Raw genomic sequence first — 15,914 nt, 5'->3', positions numbered from 1 at the left:
TATCCAAGCTTGTGGAGGGTGAGGGTGAAGCCATGCCGAATAGTGGCAATCTTCAGGATATCGGAGCAGCCAGTTACACATGTGGGTGGGGGCCAACGCCCTTGCTTTCGCTTCCCTAATCGCACACCAGAGAATCCTGCTCGGCAGGCGATCGGCAGCAGCACCCAAAGCTGCAGACTGGCTCGCTGACCTCTCGGAATTTCTCCACGTGGAGAAGATTAAGTACGGCATCCGAGGGTCAGAGGAAGGCTTCCTAGATACTTGGGGGCAGTTCGTCGGCCTGTTCGGAAACCACAGAGGAATTATAGACCAATCCAGAGGACAATGAAATGGACATACAGTTAGTTAAATGAAGGACAAAATAAACCTCTCTGTAAAATAAAGTAAATTAGCGCAGGCAAGGAAAATGTAATGTACATACACAACAGCTGTTTATGAATGAGAAAAGCCGATAAAAGGATTTTCAAAAAAAAAATAAAAAATTACCCGTGGAAAGGTGAAAAAAAAATGAACACAATTTCCCTTTCACAAACCCATGTTGATTCTGCCCAATAGTCTGATTATTTGAAATGTCCTACTGTTAATCGATTGTCCTCATGACAGGTGTTCGACTGACCAGCTGATAATTTATTGCATTCCATCTCCCTCCTTTCTGGACGAGGTGTTACATTTGTAGTTTTCCACTTGACTGGAACCTTTCCAGAATCCAGGGAATTTTGGAAGATCACAATCAATGCACCCACTACTTCGGCAGCAAATGTAGATATGGGACATTGGGCAAGAACAAGATCAAACTCACCCACATCACTCTCATGGTCAAATAGCATGCCAATGCCCACCAACTTAATTTGCATATAAATGACAACCAGGTTAACTGATGACAAGTTTACCGTAAAAAGGGTCATGGATTGCCATTAGTTCAGAGGAGGAAAAATAAACTACTGCAACTCCCAGTCAGTCAAATCAGGCATTACATTGCAACCGCAAATCTAACTCCCACTCTTCCTCCAGAAATGTCTATACCTGTGCAGCACCCAACAAGTGAGCAAAGAGAGACAGGAGGCTTCCATCGCTGATGGTCATACACACGCTATCCGGTTTCACAACCTGTGGAAAGACAACGGTAGATTTGCAAGCATCACAGTTACACAATGGTAACAGAAACCTTGATGGGTCATTTCACAGCTGACATTAATTCTCAAGTTAAAGCTACCATCCCTACAACTGTTGACTGTTGGTCTAATTCTTTATAAAATATTTAATTGTTCAAATAAATCTGGTCTATGAAGTATGCTGTCTACAATATTGATTTAAAGGTAAAATAGAATATCACAAGCTCCTTAGAGGTTTTTCTGAACATCACAAATTTCAGTGCATGGGGAGCAAAGGCCTGGATGACAGCTGAAAAGTAGTAACATGTCCAACAGTACAGTGTGATCAAAGGTAGTTATTGAGAGGAATACACAGAGGCTCAGCCAGCATTTACATCACCTCCAAGAACCTCTCATCCGTCTGTTCTCCCACTCCTCCATGTGCTGACCACAGAGTATCATGCTCGCCACCGGGTTACTAACCGAGGATTTATGAGCAGAATCTGGACCAATCTACATGCCCTACAGCACGATGATAACCCGAACATTCATCACTTTGCCATGGGTATGATGAATGGCCTGCACTACGTGGCTCAGTGAGTTCCAGCTCCGCTCTATTGGATGTACATTTTGGCCTTGACACACGGTCTAGTCTCTTCATAGCACGGGCCTTAAAAAGCTGTAGATTGTCGAGTACGAAGGAGTGTCCCTGTCGTCCGTCAAAAAAGTTGGATCATTCAGCAAAGGCCCAGAGAGCGCAAAGTAAATTCCTTCCGTATCCTCCAGCCCCCATAAAGAATATGGGCGAATGTTATGGAGGGTTTATTTAATGGAAGATTTACCATCTATCTGGTTTTATTGATACATCAACTACAGTAAGCACATTCTATGCCTATATTGTTGGATAAAATCATAATACCTCAATGGATCGACAGCACATTTAATTCAGGTTGTCTGCATGACACTAGGGTACACAGGCTTCTATAACACATCTAATTCTGTCACAGGGTATGATGTAACCATAGTACCAGGTGCTATTCTCTTGCTTGGGAAAATGATAGAAATGCAGATCCATTCTGCAGTACAGGCATTAGGCCTCATATCATAGCCCTTCAAGGTTTCTCTGTCCAATAGCAGAGTCTTACAAGTCTTATTGAATTCTTTGAGGAGGTGACCAAGCATGTGGATGAAGGTAAAGCAGTGGATGTAGTGTACATGGATTTTAGTAAGGCATTTGATAAGGTTCCCCATGGTAGGCTTATGCAGAAAGTAAGGAGGCATGGGATAGTGGGAAATTTGGCCAGTTGGATAACAAACTGGCTAACCGATAGAAGACAGAGAGTTGTGGTGGATGGCAAATATTCAGCCTGGAGCCCAGTTATCAGTGGCGTACCGCAGGGATCAGTTCTGGGTCCTCTGCTGTTTGTGATTTTCATTAACGACTTGGATGAGGGAGTTGAAGGGTGGGTCAGTAAATTTGCAGATGATACGAAGATTGGTGGAGTTGTGGATAGTGAGGAGGGCTGTTGTCGGCTTCAAAGAGACATAGATAGAATGCAGAGCTGGGCTGAGAAGTGGCAGATGGAGTTTAACCCTGACAAGTGTGAGGTTGTCCATTTTGGAAGGACAAATCTGAATGCGGAATACAGGGTTAATGGTAGGGTTCTTGGCAATGTGGAGGAGCAGAGAGATCTTGGGGTCTATGTTCATTGTTCTTTGAAAGTTGCCACTCAAGTGGATAGAGCTGTGAAGAAGGCCTATGGTGTGCTAGCGTTCATTAGCAGAGGGATTGAATTTAAGAGCCGTGAGGTGATGATGCAGCTGTACAAAACCTTGGTCAGGCCACATTTGGAGTACTGTGTGCAGTTCTGGTCACCTCATTTTAGGAAGGATGTGGAAGCTTTGGAAAAGGTGCAAAGGAGATTTACCAGGATGTTGCCTGGAATGGAGAGTAGGTCATACGAGGAAAGATTGAGGGTGTTAGGCCTTTTCTCATTAGAACGGAGAAGGATGAGGGGCGACTTGATAGAGGTTTATAAGATGATCAGGGGAATAGATAGAGTAGACAGTCAGAGACTTTTTCCCCGGGTGGAACACACCATTACAAGGGGACATAAATTTAAGATAAATGGTGGAAGATATAGAGGGGATGTCAGAGGTAGGTTCTTTACCCAGAGAGTAGTGGGGGCATGGAATGCACTGCCTGTGGTAGTAGTTGAGTCGGAAAATTTATGGACCTTCAAGCGGCTATTGGATAGGTACTTGGATTAGGGTAGAATAAGGGAGTGTAGGTTAACTTCTTAAGGGCAGCACGGTAGCATTGTGGATAGCACAATTGCTTCACAGCTCCAGGGTCCCAAGTTCGATTTCGACTTGGGTCACTGTCTGTGTGGAGTCTGCACATCCTCCCCGTGACTGCGTGGGTTTCCTCCGGGTACTCCGGTTTCCTCCCACAGTCCAAAGATGTGCAGGTTGGGTGGATTGGCCATGACAAATTGTCCAAAATTCTATGATTAACCTAGGACAAAAGTTCGGCGCAACATCGTGGGCCGAAGGGCCTGTTCTGTGCTGTATTTCTCTATCTCTATCTATCTATCTAATACTGCTCCATTAGGCCACAGCTGGAGCCTGCCTTTCCAGGATAATACTTCAGCTGTCTGGCTTTAATTCTTTCACCATCAAAGTCTCAGTTTCATCTTCCACAATAATTCTTTCATTCTGTTTGTTGGGTATTAACATATATTCATTTATGTTAGGAACTATTCCATTAGTTATTAAATCATTGATCTCTGTGTCGAGTGCTCGCAGTCTATGGAGGTTGTAACATTTAATGGACAGAATGTTTCATGCTTGTTACATTGATTGGTTTGTGCCTAGTAACATGGGTAAGGCCGTCAGAGTGTTTTGATAGGTCACCAGATCAGTTTACGGGTCAGTGAACATCTCTTTTATGAGGCAGTCAGCCAGCCAGCATGTGTCAGAAAGACAAAAGGGACAGAAACAGAAACAGGACAGAAAGAGCTGCAAGCAGCATCAAAAGGGCCATTGGGACTAGAATGAGTAGGTTCTTTGGGTGTGAGGATAGGTGCACCAGATGTTCGGGGAGTCCAGCGAACCACGTCCATATGTTCTGGGCATGCCCAGCACTGGAAGAATTCTGGAAGGGGGTGGCGGGGACGGTGTTGAGGGTGGTCGGATCCAGGGTCAAACCAGGGTGGGGACTCACGATTTTTGGAGTTGCGGTAGAGCCGGGAGTGCAGGAGGCAAAAGAGGCCGGTGCCCTGGCCTTTGCGTCCCTAGTAGCCCGTCGAAGGATTCTGCTACAGTGGAAGGATGCAAGGCCCCCAAGTGTGGAGACCTGGATCAGTGACATGGCGGGATTTATAAAACAGGAACAGGTCAAATTTGCCCTGAGGGGATCAATACAAGGGTTCTATAAACGATGGCAGCCTTTTCTGGACTTCCTGGCGCAAAGATAGGTAACTTGGTCAATAGCAGCAGCAACCAGAGGGGGGTTCCTTATTGTAGTTTCTATTCTGTAACTTTATATTGTGTTAATTTGCGTTGTTGTTAAAATGCTGTGTTGTGCATGGGGGTGGGGCGAATGTTTATGATTGTTAATATTATTGTTATTTTTGGTATTTTACTATGGTGCGTTATTGTTGTGTAAATTCAAAATTTTTCAATAAAAATTATTTACAAAAAAAAAAGGGCCATTGGGGAAAAGGTACCCGTGCTTGGCTTGGCCATTGATCTGAAAGTTTGCTTGTACGCTATTGTTTGTGTGTACCTGGGAATCTAGGAGGAAGGAATCTTGGAAGGTGAGATTGAAACCCTGTGAGGCAGGCCATTGCTAACTGGGATCAACATTTGGAGAGAATTCCAAGGCAGGATCTTCAACAGTGGAGATTGAAAACCCTTGTGAGATTAGGTGACTCACTGGGGGACTAACATCTGGGTTTGTTGAGAAATCCAACAAATCAGACTTCATACTTACCCTGAATGTTAGAGTATAAAATAAATAAATATTCCAAATTGTTTTATCTTTCTGGCCAAGAATCGTCACATATTACTCAATCTTAATTTAGGCTGCATTGTTATCAACAAGTCACATCTTCCACAATTTCTACTTCCTCATTTGCTTTCTGTCCTTCCCTATCTCTACCTAATATGTTTTGCAGTTAACAGTTCCTTGACTGAAGGTCTTGCTCGCATTTTCCCCACACAACTCGTTCTTGTACTTCTTTGGGGAAATCAGCCATAATCCTTTGTGTTGAAGTCAACTTACCCTAACTTGACAATTGTCTCTGTACAGATTCCAATCTTAACTGTTTCTGTTGCGAAAAAATTCAGATACTCACTGTTTTTAGGGCCTTGATATAGGCCTCATTTCTTCGATGGTCATTTAATTCTCCAAAGCGCTGCCTGTTGCACATGAGATGGGCCTGACAGGAACAGAGGGGGCGTTCATTCAGCACATCATCATCACATGTATCGCTACAGAAAACAAAGTTAAAGAATCAGATAAAAGGATACATTAATTTTCTGGTTTTCCTCTCCTGGTTTTTCTCAGCAATGGAACATATCCAGATGGCAGAAGACATAGGAAACACATGAGAACAGATAATTGGAAGATATTGGCAAGACAATACATATCATGCACACAGTAAGGTACGTTTAGAAAGTACTCTGTTCATGGGCAGCACGCTGGCACAGTGGTTAGCACTGCTGCCTCAGTGCCAGGGACCCAGGTTCAATTCCTACCTAGGGTGCCTGGGTGGAGTTTGCAAGTTCTCCCAGTGTCTGCGTGGATTCTTCCGAGTGCACCAATTCCCTCCCACAGTCCAAAGATGTGCAAGTTAGGTGGACTGCCCATGATAAAATTGTCCCTCAGTGTCCAAAGATGTGCAGGTTAGGTAGGGTTACGGGAATATGGCAGGTTGGGTGATCTTTCAAACTGTCGGTGTAGACTCAATGGGCCGAATGGCCTCCTTCTGCACTGTGGCGATTCTCTGCACAGTAGCTAAGGCTTGACAATAAATTGTGCACACACAGGATGCTCAGACAATGCACACAGTACAGCTCAGTCAATATCAATGTGCTAGACTCCACTCTCCCAGCAGATTGGAAATTAGCCAATGGAATACCGCCATTAAAGAAGGGAGAGATAGAACAGGGAAATACAGGCCAATAGCCTGATGTCATCAGGAAAGCGCTGGGACCTGTTAAGAAAACCTTAATGCACTCAAAAGGTTAGCACGGTTGCTTCACAGCATCAGGGACCCAGGTTCGCTTCCCAGCTTAGGTCACTGTCTGTGGCAAGTCTGCACATTCTCCCTGTGTCTGTGTGGGTTTCCTCCATGTGCTCCTGTTTCCTCCCACAAGTCCCGAAAGACGTGCTAGCTATGTGAATTGGATATTCTGAATTCTCCCTCAGTGTACCCGAACTGGCGCCATGTGCGTTGACGAGGGGATTTCCACAGTAACTTCATTGCAGTTTTAATGTAAGCCTACTTGTGACACTAATAAAGATTATAAAAAATATGACTGAGAGAAAATCAATATGATTTTATGAAAGGAGAATAGTTAAATCTAGTTTTTTTTTTTAAGTTGCAACAAGTGAGGGAGATAATGGGAAACAGCAGATGTAGTATTACCCAAATTTCCAAAAAGCATTCAATAAGGTGTCACACAAAAGGTTAATCTTCAAAGTAAGGGTCCAATGAGTTTGGCGGTTACATATCAGCACAAATACAGGATTGGTTCAGGACAGGAAGCAAAAGTACACATAATTGCGGCATTTGAAATGGACAGGCTGTGACTAGTGGAGTGTCGCAAGGTTCAGTGGTGAGGCATCAGCTGTTTACAATTTATATTAATAACTTTAACTTAATGTATCCAAGTGTGATGATTCAAAGCTAGATGTACATTTAAGCTGTGAGGATAGGGACAGGCCGCAGAGAGATACAGATAGGTTAAGAGAGTGGGCAGCAAGATGGATGATGCAGTGTAACAGGGAAGTGTGAAGTTATTCATTTCGGTAGTTAGAATAGAAAAGCATAATACTTTATTGGAAGCATTCAACTTCTAAAAGTTGATGTTCAGAGACACCTGTATAAAGAATACATTAAGTTGGCACACGCATGTACAGCAAGCATTTAGGAAGTGAAATGGCATGTTGGCCTTTATTTCAAGGAGATTGGAGTACAAGAATAAAGAAGGCTTGCTATAATCGTACAGGGTCTTGTGAGACCGCACCTGGAATACTGCATGCAATTTTGATCGTCATATTTAAGGATGTACGTGAAATGGACAAAGTACAGCAAAGGTTCACAAGATTCATCCCTGGGATGACAGGGTTGCCCTGTGATGAGATGTTGAGTGAATTGTATCTATATTCTCCGGAGGTTAGAAGCATGAGAGGTGATTTCATTGAAACATACAAGATTCCCAAGGTATTTGACAGGGCAGATAGAGTTTGTTTCTGCTGGCTGGGGGAATCTAAAATATGGGGAGCAGTGCCTCAGGACAAGGGGATGATCATTTAGGACTGAGAAGAGCTTTCTTCACACTAATGGCTGCGAATCTTTGGTATTCTCATCCCTGCAGTGAATGCTTCAACATTGAATATATTTAAGGCCAAAAGAGACAAATTTTTAGTCTTTCAGGGAATCATGCAATATGAGGAGTCTGGGGAAATGGAGTTAAAGTCTAAGGTCGGCCATGATTGTACTGACTGACAATGCAAGTTTGTAGTTCCTATGGTCGATTCCTATCTTTTTTATTGGTCTGTATTTCTTGTGTAACTGTACCAAGTCAGCAAGTGTGTGTAGGGAAAAACTATTGGGACCATCATCCCCACTGCATCTTGAATTTCTGTACCTTTAGCATCATTACAGATTCCATACCTGCCAAGCTCCACTTTATACCACAGAGAGTAGTTGTCATGCATTGCTGAAACATGTAGGCACTCCCCCTCAAGAATGGGTATCGCTTTGGGTAAGAAGTATACACACTGCATCCAGTGATCCCGCCACTGCTAAAACATAAAAATAACAGTTTCAAACTAGCCTTGAAGTCTGAGCCCAGTCAAAGAGAGGAGAGACACAAAAGCTGAATTACAAGGTAAAGTGACAGCTCATTATTTTTGGCTGAACATGGAAATGTAGGAAAACATAAGGTGGAAAAGGCCTCTCAAATAGTAAAGCTGTGTTTAAATTAACTCTCCCTCGATACTGCAAATTAAAAATGTGAAGATAACTGGGTCAATAATAAATATTATGGATTCCCATCTAACATGCAAAGTGAAACATATCTTAAAACAGTCCATTCTCATGTCTCTTTTTTGGTGGGTTAGAATTTTGCATTTAGTGACACTATTGCTCAACACCGCCATTCTCTTTGTTAAGAGCAAAAACAATACATAAAGATACATAGAATTTACAGTCCAGCCCTTCGAGTCTGCACCAGCCCATGGAAAGAGCACCCTACTTAAGCCCACACCTCCACCCTATCCCCGTAACCCCACCTAACCTTTTTGGACACAAAGTACAATTTAGCGCTGCCAATCCACCTAATCTGCATTTCTTTGGACTGTGGGAGGAAACCGGAGCACCCGGAGGAAACCCACGCAGACAAAGGGAGAACGTGCAGACTCCACACAGACAGTGGCCCAAGCCGTGAATCAAACCTGGGACCCTGGAGCTGTAAAGCAACAGTGCTAACCACTGTGCTACTGTGCCTCAAGATCTTGGCTGTTTCTAGTTTCTACTCTCTCCTTATCCCTCTGTCCCAGAAACTCATGTGGAGAGATAGTTCCAGCAGTGGCAACTGCCCTTCAGTAGCTCAGCCAAACACATGTACACGAGTACAAGCCCAAATAGTGATGTATGTCAGGTTCCTTGCCTATATGGCCTATTTAGAGTAATAACTGTGGGTTCAAATCCCACTCCAGAGCCTTGAGCAGGCAATCTAGGCCAACACCACAGTGCAACATTAAGGAAGTGTCGCACTATCGGAGGTATCTTCTCTCAGATGAGAATTTAAATGAAGATGTCATCTGCCCCCTCAGGTGGAAGTAAAACATCACATGGGACATTTGAAATAGAGCTGATATGTTTAAATTGTAGTCTGTACTTTCGAATCTACATTTTTTGCAATTTAATCTCATTTCCTGCTCCAGCCAAAGGAGGGGTGTTTCTGTCAATACTTCCAGGTGTCAGTTGCACATTTCATGGAACAGGAACCAAGTTATCTTACCTGAATATTATCTGGAGTTGGACGGGCCCAGTATGGTGCCATGGTGCATTTGATATTCCCTTCGGGGTCCATGTCTATGTCCCACCAGGACAGTGCAACCTGAGCCAAGCCACTGGCAGTTGCTGGGGTCTGCACAGTGTGCCGAGCTGGTGAACTGCTCACTGCTTTACTGAAATCCACCCTACAGAAAGAACAGGACACAAATAAAATCAATACGGCACTTATTTTCTCAGATGAGCCGAGGCAATGTAATCACAGCTTCAGTAACACAAATAAATTCCCAATTAGGCACTTCAATTGTACATTTCATGGGCATTTTGAATCCTCAACCCCTACCTGATGGCCTAAAGGATTCTAAAATAGGTAGCTGCAGATATATAGGTTAAAATTTCCCAGATTCCAACACTGTCCACAGATTGGAAGATAGCAAATGGAGAAAGTACTCTATTTAAAGGAGAGAGAGAGAGAGAGAGAAACAGAGAACCACAGGCCTGTTAGCCTGATATTATTTAACATAGAACATAGAAAAATACAGCACAGAACAGGCCCTTCGGCCCACGATGTTGTGCCGAACTATTGTTACCCAAGTTATTGCCATTCTGCCGTACTCCTTTTATGTCAAATTCTTTTCTGATAACTTGATCTCCCTCAGTTCTTCACTCTCACTAAACCTTTCATTCTCTAACATTTCCGGTATTTGATGTGTCCTCTTTTGTGAAGACAGAATCAAAGTACGTATTCAATTGCTCAGCCATTTCTTTGTCCCTCATTATACATTCCCCTGTTTCTTTCTGTAGGGGGCCTACAGTTCTCTTTACCAATCTCTTTCTCTTCACATGTCGATGGAAACTCTTAGTGTCAGTCTTTATGTTCCCTGCATGCTTACTTTCGTAATGTATTTTCCCCTTCTCAATCAATCCCTTGGTCCTTCTTTGCTGAATTCTAAACTGCTCCCAATCCTCAGACCAATTATTTTTCTTGGTCAATCTCTATGCTTCTTCCTTGGATTAGATACTATTTATAATTTGTAAACCATGGATTGGCCCTTTTACCTCCTTTGCTTTTGTGCCAGACAGGAATGAACAGTTGCTGCAGCTCCCCCAGGCGTTCCTTGAATGTTTGCCATTGCCTATCCACTGTCATCTCTTTAAGTAACTCTCCCCAAACTATCAAGGCCAAATCACGCCTCATATCTTCATAGTTTCCTTTATTAGGGATGTCCTGTTTGCTAGAGCTGTTGGGGAGGGTTTAAACTAATGTGGCATGGGGGTGGGATCCAATGCAGGAAGTCGGAGGGACGTAAAACGGGGCCAGAAACAAAAAGCAGTAAGGGGAAAAATGTACGGCAGAGAAGCCATAGTCAAAAATCAAAAAGGGCCACAGTACAGGGTACAGTGACTGAGGAGAGTGTGAAAAGACAGGTGGCCAATGCAGGATTGAGGGTGTTGTACCTAAATGCGCACAGTATACGGAACAAGGTAAATGAGCTTGTTGTGCACACTGAAATTGGCCGGTACAATGTTGTGGGCATCACAGAGACGTGGCTGCAAGGGGATCAGGGCTGGGATCTAAATATCCAAAGATATATGGCCCATCGAAAGGGCAGGCAGATGGGCAAAGGGGGCAGGGTTGCATTGTTAGTAAGGAATAAAATTAAATCGATATGCAAGGAGCAATATCGGATCAGAAGACATAGAGGGCGAGATTCTCCCAAAACGGGAGAAATCGTAAAGCTGCCGTAAAACCCGGGCGGGTTTTACGGCAGCGCGCCCCTTCCCGACGGGGGACCGATTCTGGTCCCCGGTCGGGGCTAGCAGCCCGACGCCGTAGGCTCCGGCAAGACGGGTTTAACGAAAATCGTTAAGCCCGCTTACCGGAGTTAGCGCCGGCTGACGCATCATATGACGTCAGCCGCGCATGCGCAGTTTGGAAGACTCCAACCCGCGCATGCGCGGGTGACGTCATCGCGTTTTTGCGCGAAACCCGCGCATGCGCGGGCCGGGTTGCCCCTCAGCCGCCCCGCGAATGGATACTGCGGGGCGGCGGAAGGACAAGTAGTGCGCGGGCATCGGGCCCGCTGCCCGCGATCGGTGCCCACCGATCGCGGGCCCATGGCACCCTTGGCACGGCCGTGGTACTGCCGTGCCAATCGGTGCCATGGTTATAAAAAGCGAGTTGGTGACGCCGTTTTTACGAACGGCAAGACCAGGTGTGTTTGCCGTTCGTGAAAACGGCGGAAAGGGCTGGGACTTCGGCCCATCTAACAGCTGTGAATCGCTGCCGGCCGTAAAAAAACGGCGGCAGCAATTCGGGTCGGGACTTCGGCGGGGGGGTGGGAGAATAGCGGGAGGGCGGGAAAAATGTCGGGAAGGCCCTCCCGCTATTCTCCCACCCGTCGTGGGGGGCGGAGAATTTCGCCCAGAATCTCTGTGGGTAGAGTGAGGAATCGCAAAGGTAAAAAAAGACCCTGATGGAGTTATGTACAGGCCCCCGAGCAGTAGCCAGGATGTGTGGCAGAAAATAAATCAGGAGATAGAAAAGGCATATAAAAAAAGGCAATATTACAATAATCATAATTACTTTAATATGCAGGTGGACTGGGAAAATCAGGTTGGTAGTGGATCCCAAGAAATGGAATTTGTGGAATGTCTAAGAGATGGTTTTTTGGAGCAGCTTGTGGTAGAGTCCACTAGGGAACAGGTAATTCCGGATTTGGTGATGTGTAATGAGGCAGACTTGATTAGGGAACGGAAGGTGAAGGAACCCTTAGAGAGCAGTGACCATAATATGATAGAATTCACTATGCAGTTTGAGAGGGAGAAGCTGCAATCAGATGTAACAGTATTACAATTAAATAAGGGTAACTACAAAGACATGAGGGAGGAGCTGACCAGAGTTAATCGTAGAAGGAGCCTAGCAGGGAAGACAGTGGAACAGCAATGGCAGGAGTTTTTGGGGGCTATTAGGGAGGCACAACAGAAATTCATCCCAAGGAGGAGGAAACATGCTGAGGGGAGGACAAGGCTGACGACGGACATCAAGAACAGCATAACGGCCAAGGAAAAAGCATACAAAGTGGCAAAGATTAGTGGGAAACCAGAGGATTGGGAAACCTTTAAAAGCGAGCAGAGGACAACTAAAAAAGCAATAAGGGGGGAGAAGATGAAGTACGAGTGCAAGCTAGCTAGTAATATAAAGGAAGATAGGAAGAGATTTTTTCAACATATAAAAGGCAAGAGAGAGGCAAAAACAGACATTGGACCAGTGGAAAATGTGGCTGGAGAAGTAGTAATAGGAAACAAAGAAATGGCAGATTTGTCAGGAAGAGACTGGAATCTATGGTTTGATCCAATAAAGTCAACATGTATTTAAGAAATGGAAATAGTGTCTGCCCAATTTATTTATTTTTTCTAAGGATATAGCCTGTAGGGTAGATAAAGGTGATGCAGAATACTTGGATTTCCAAAAGGTATTTGATAAGATGCAACGCAAAAGGTTAATATTCAAGATAAGGTCTCTTAGAGCTGGGGGTGATATCTTAGCACGGACAGAAGATTGGTTAACAGATAGGAAGCAAAGATTAAGGATAAATGGGACATTTTCAAGTTGGCAGACTGTAGTAAGTGGATTGTGCAAGGATCAATGCTTGGGCCTCATATTTATATATATTTACGGCTAAGAAGAAGGGTCAAAGATACAAAGCTCAGTAGGAATGTAAGCTGTGAGGACACAAATGAGCTGTAAAGAGATTTAAAAGGGTTAAGCAAGTGGGTAACAAGGTGGCAGAGTATAGTATAATGTGAGGTTATTCATTTTGGTAATAAGAATAGCAAATCAGAACTTTAAAAAAAGGCATGAAACTTTTAAATGCTGTGCTTAGAGAAACTTGAGTGCCTTCACAAGGAACAGAGCAAGCTTCATGTAGGTACAGCAAACAATTGGCATAAATTGCAAGGGGACTGGAGTACAAAAAGAAGGAAGTCTTTACAATCTAAACTGTACAGGGCTTTGTTAAGACCACATCTGGAATATTGTGCTCATTTTGGTCTAAATTTTTAAGGAAGTATACACTTGCATTGGATGCAGTACAGCAACGGTTCAATGGATTTGTTCTTGGTCATGAAAAAGATGTTTCCTCTAGGGTGAGTCAAGAACTAGGGGGCATATTTTAAAATTAAGCGTTGCCCTTTTCAGACAGAGATGAGAATTTTTCTTTCAGAAAGATGTGCAAATTTGGAACACTGTCTCAGAAGGCAAGGCTCGTTCAACATTTTTAGGGCAGAGGTAGATTGATTTCCTTGCCAAACTAGAATCGAAGGTTATCAGAGGTAGATGGCAAGGTGGAGCTGAGACACAAATTGATCAGAGGAGGCTTGAGGTTCTGAATGGCCGACAGTATAAACACTATGGCTACAAGAGCAGGTCAGAGGCTAGGAATCCTGCAATGAGTAACTCACCTCCGGACTTCCCAAAGTCTGTCCACCACCTACACGGTACAAGTCAGGAGTGTGATGAAATACTCTCCACTTACCTGGATGAGTGCAGCTCGAACAACACTCAAGAAACTGGACACCATCCAGGACAAAGCAGCCCACTTGATTGGCACCCTTTCCACATTCACTCCCTCCACCACGACACACAGGAACTCTCCTTCGGCAGCACCTTCCAAAACCACAACCACTACCATCTTGAAGGACAGGGGCAGCAGATACATCTCAACTTGGAAATATATCACTGTTCCTTCACAGTTGCTAGGTCAAAATCCTAGAACACTCCCAAATAGCACAGTGAGTGTACATGGACTGTAGCCATTCAGGAAGGCAACTCACCACCGCCTTTCAAGGACAATTAGAGATGAGCAACAGAAACTGGCCTTGCCAGCGAAGCCCACATCCCATAAAAATGAATTTTATAAAGCCTCTCTCCTATTTTACATGTTCATATCTGGGGGCTATCCCATGAGGAGAGGCTGAGTAAATTGGGGCCATATTCTCTGGAGTTTAGAAGAATGAACAGTGATTGTATTGAAACATGTTTCAATGTGAAATGGCTTGACAGGGCCTACACTACAAGACTCTTCCTCCTGGCTGAGGAATCTAGAACACAGGATCAGAAACACAGATAAGGAAACCATAGGCCATAAGACACAGGAGCAGAATTAGGCCATTCGGCCCATTGAGTCTACTCTGCCATTCAATCATGGCTAATATAGGTTTCTCATCCACATTCCCCTGCTTTCTCCCCATAACAACTGATCCCCATATTAAAGAACCTGGGCGAAATGCTCAGACCCCCTGCAGGGCGGAGAATCGCCCGGGACCAGCGAAAATCCCACCCCCGCCGTGGCCGGAATTCTCCGCCACCCGGGAATAGGCGGGGGTGGGAATCGCACCGCGCCGATCGGCGTGCCCTCCGTGCCAATTCTCCGGCCCACGATGGGCCGAAGCCCCGCCGCTGAGAGGCCTCTCCCGCCGCCGTGGTTTCAACCACCTCTGATGGCGCCGGGATTGGCGGCGCGAGCAGGCCCCCAGGGTCTCACGACAGGAATGCTAACGTTGTATTTGCCTTCCTAACTGCCGACTGAACCTGCACATTAACCAAAAGATAATTTTGAACTAGGACATTTAAGTCCCTTTGTGCTTCTGATTTCTTAAGCCTTTTCCCATTTAGAAAACAGTCTATGCCTCCATTCTTCCTATCAAAGTGCATAACCGTACACATTTCCACATTATTGCATCTGTCACTTCTTTACCCACTCTCCTAGCTTGTCCAAGTCCTTCTACACCCCCCTGCTTCCTCAATACAACCTGTCCTTCTGCATACTTTTGTATCATCTGCAAAGTTAGCAACGGTGCCCTCACTTCCTTCTTCCAGATCATTAATGTATATTGTGAAAAATTGTGGTCCCAACACCGACCACGGAGGCACACCACTAACCAACGGCTGCCATCCTGAAAAATGCCTTTTTATGCCCACATTCTGCCTACTGCCAGTCAGCCAATCCTTTATCCATGCCAATATCTTAACCTCAACACCATGGGCTCTTAAATTATTTAACAGCCTCCTCCGCAGCACAATGTCAAAGGCCTTCTGGAAATCCAAATAGATCAGGTCCACTGGTTCTCCTTTCTCTAACTTCCTTGTTATTTCCTCAAAAAATGCTAACTGATTTGTCAGATATGAACCCTTGACGAAGCCGTGCTGACTCAGTCCTATTTTATTATGCATTTCCAAATACTCCGCAATCTCACCTTTAATAATGGACTCTAAAATCTTACCAATGACCAAAATCATGCTAACCGGCCTATTATTTCCTGTCTTCTGCCTTCCTCCCTTCTTAAAAAGGGGCGTTACATTAGCCATTTTCCAGACCTCTGGGACCCTCTCTGCCTCCAGTGATTCCTGAAAGATCACTATCAACGCATCCACAATCTCCTCAGCTATCTCCTTTAGAATCCAGAGATCATTTATGACTGAGATGACAAGAAATTTCTTGAGTCAGAAAGTTGTGAATATTTGGAATTGTTCATTGCAGATTGTGAATACTCCATCGCTGAGTATATT

General features: G+C 44.5%; 1 protein-coding gene across 2 annotated transcripts in view; it reads right to left on the bottom strand.

Moving 5' to 3' along the window:
* Nucleotides 1-15,914, bottom strand: part of prmt7 (protein arginine methyltransferase 7) — a 58,761-nt gene that overhangs the window by 31,981 nt on the left and 10,866 nt on the right. The window contains exons 7-10 of one of the 2 annotated variants that reach the window (XM_038806943.1): nt 9,351-9,531; nt 8,000-8,130; nt 5,453-5,588; nt 1,024-1,107 (exon numbers count right to left, since the gene is read on the bottom strand). In XM_038806943.1, coding sequence (XP_038662871.1) covers nt 1,024-1,107; nt 5,453-5,588; nt 8,000-8,130; nt 9,351-9,531 — 532 coding nt within the window. The remainder of the gene's footprint in view (nt 1-1,023; nt 1,108-5,452; nt 5,589-7,999; nt 8,131-9,350; nt 9,532-15,914) is intronic. The other variant, XM_038806944.1, reaches the window with a different exon arrangement.

The sequence above is a fragment of the Scyliorhinus canicula genome, chromosome 9 (assembly GCF_902713615.1).
Source record: "Scyliorhinus canicula chromosome 9, sScyCan1.1, whole genome shotgun sequence".
In the NCBI taxonomy this organism is placed as follows: Eukaryota; Metazoa; Chordata; class Chondrichthyes; order Carcharhiniformes; family Scyliorhinidae; genus Scyliorhinus; species Scyliorhinus canicula.
Note: the sequence above shows the minus strand (reverse complement) of the source record. Positions and strands in the feature narration are given on the sequence as shown.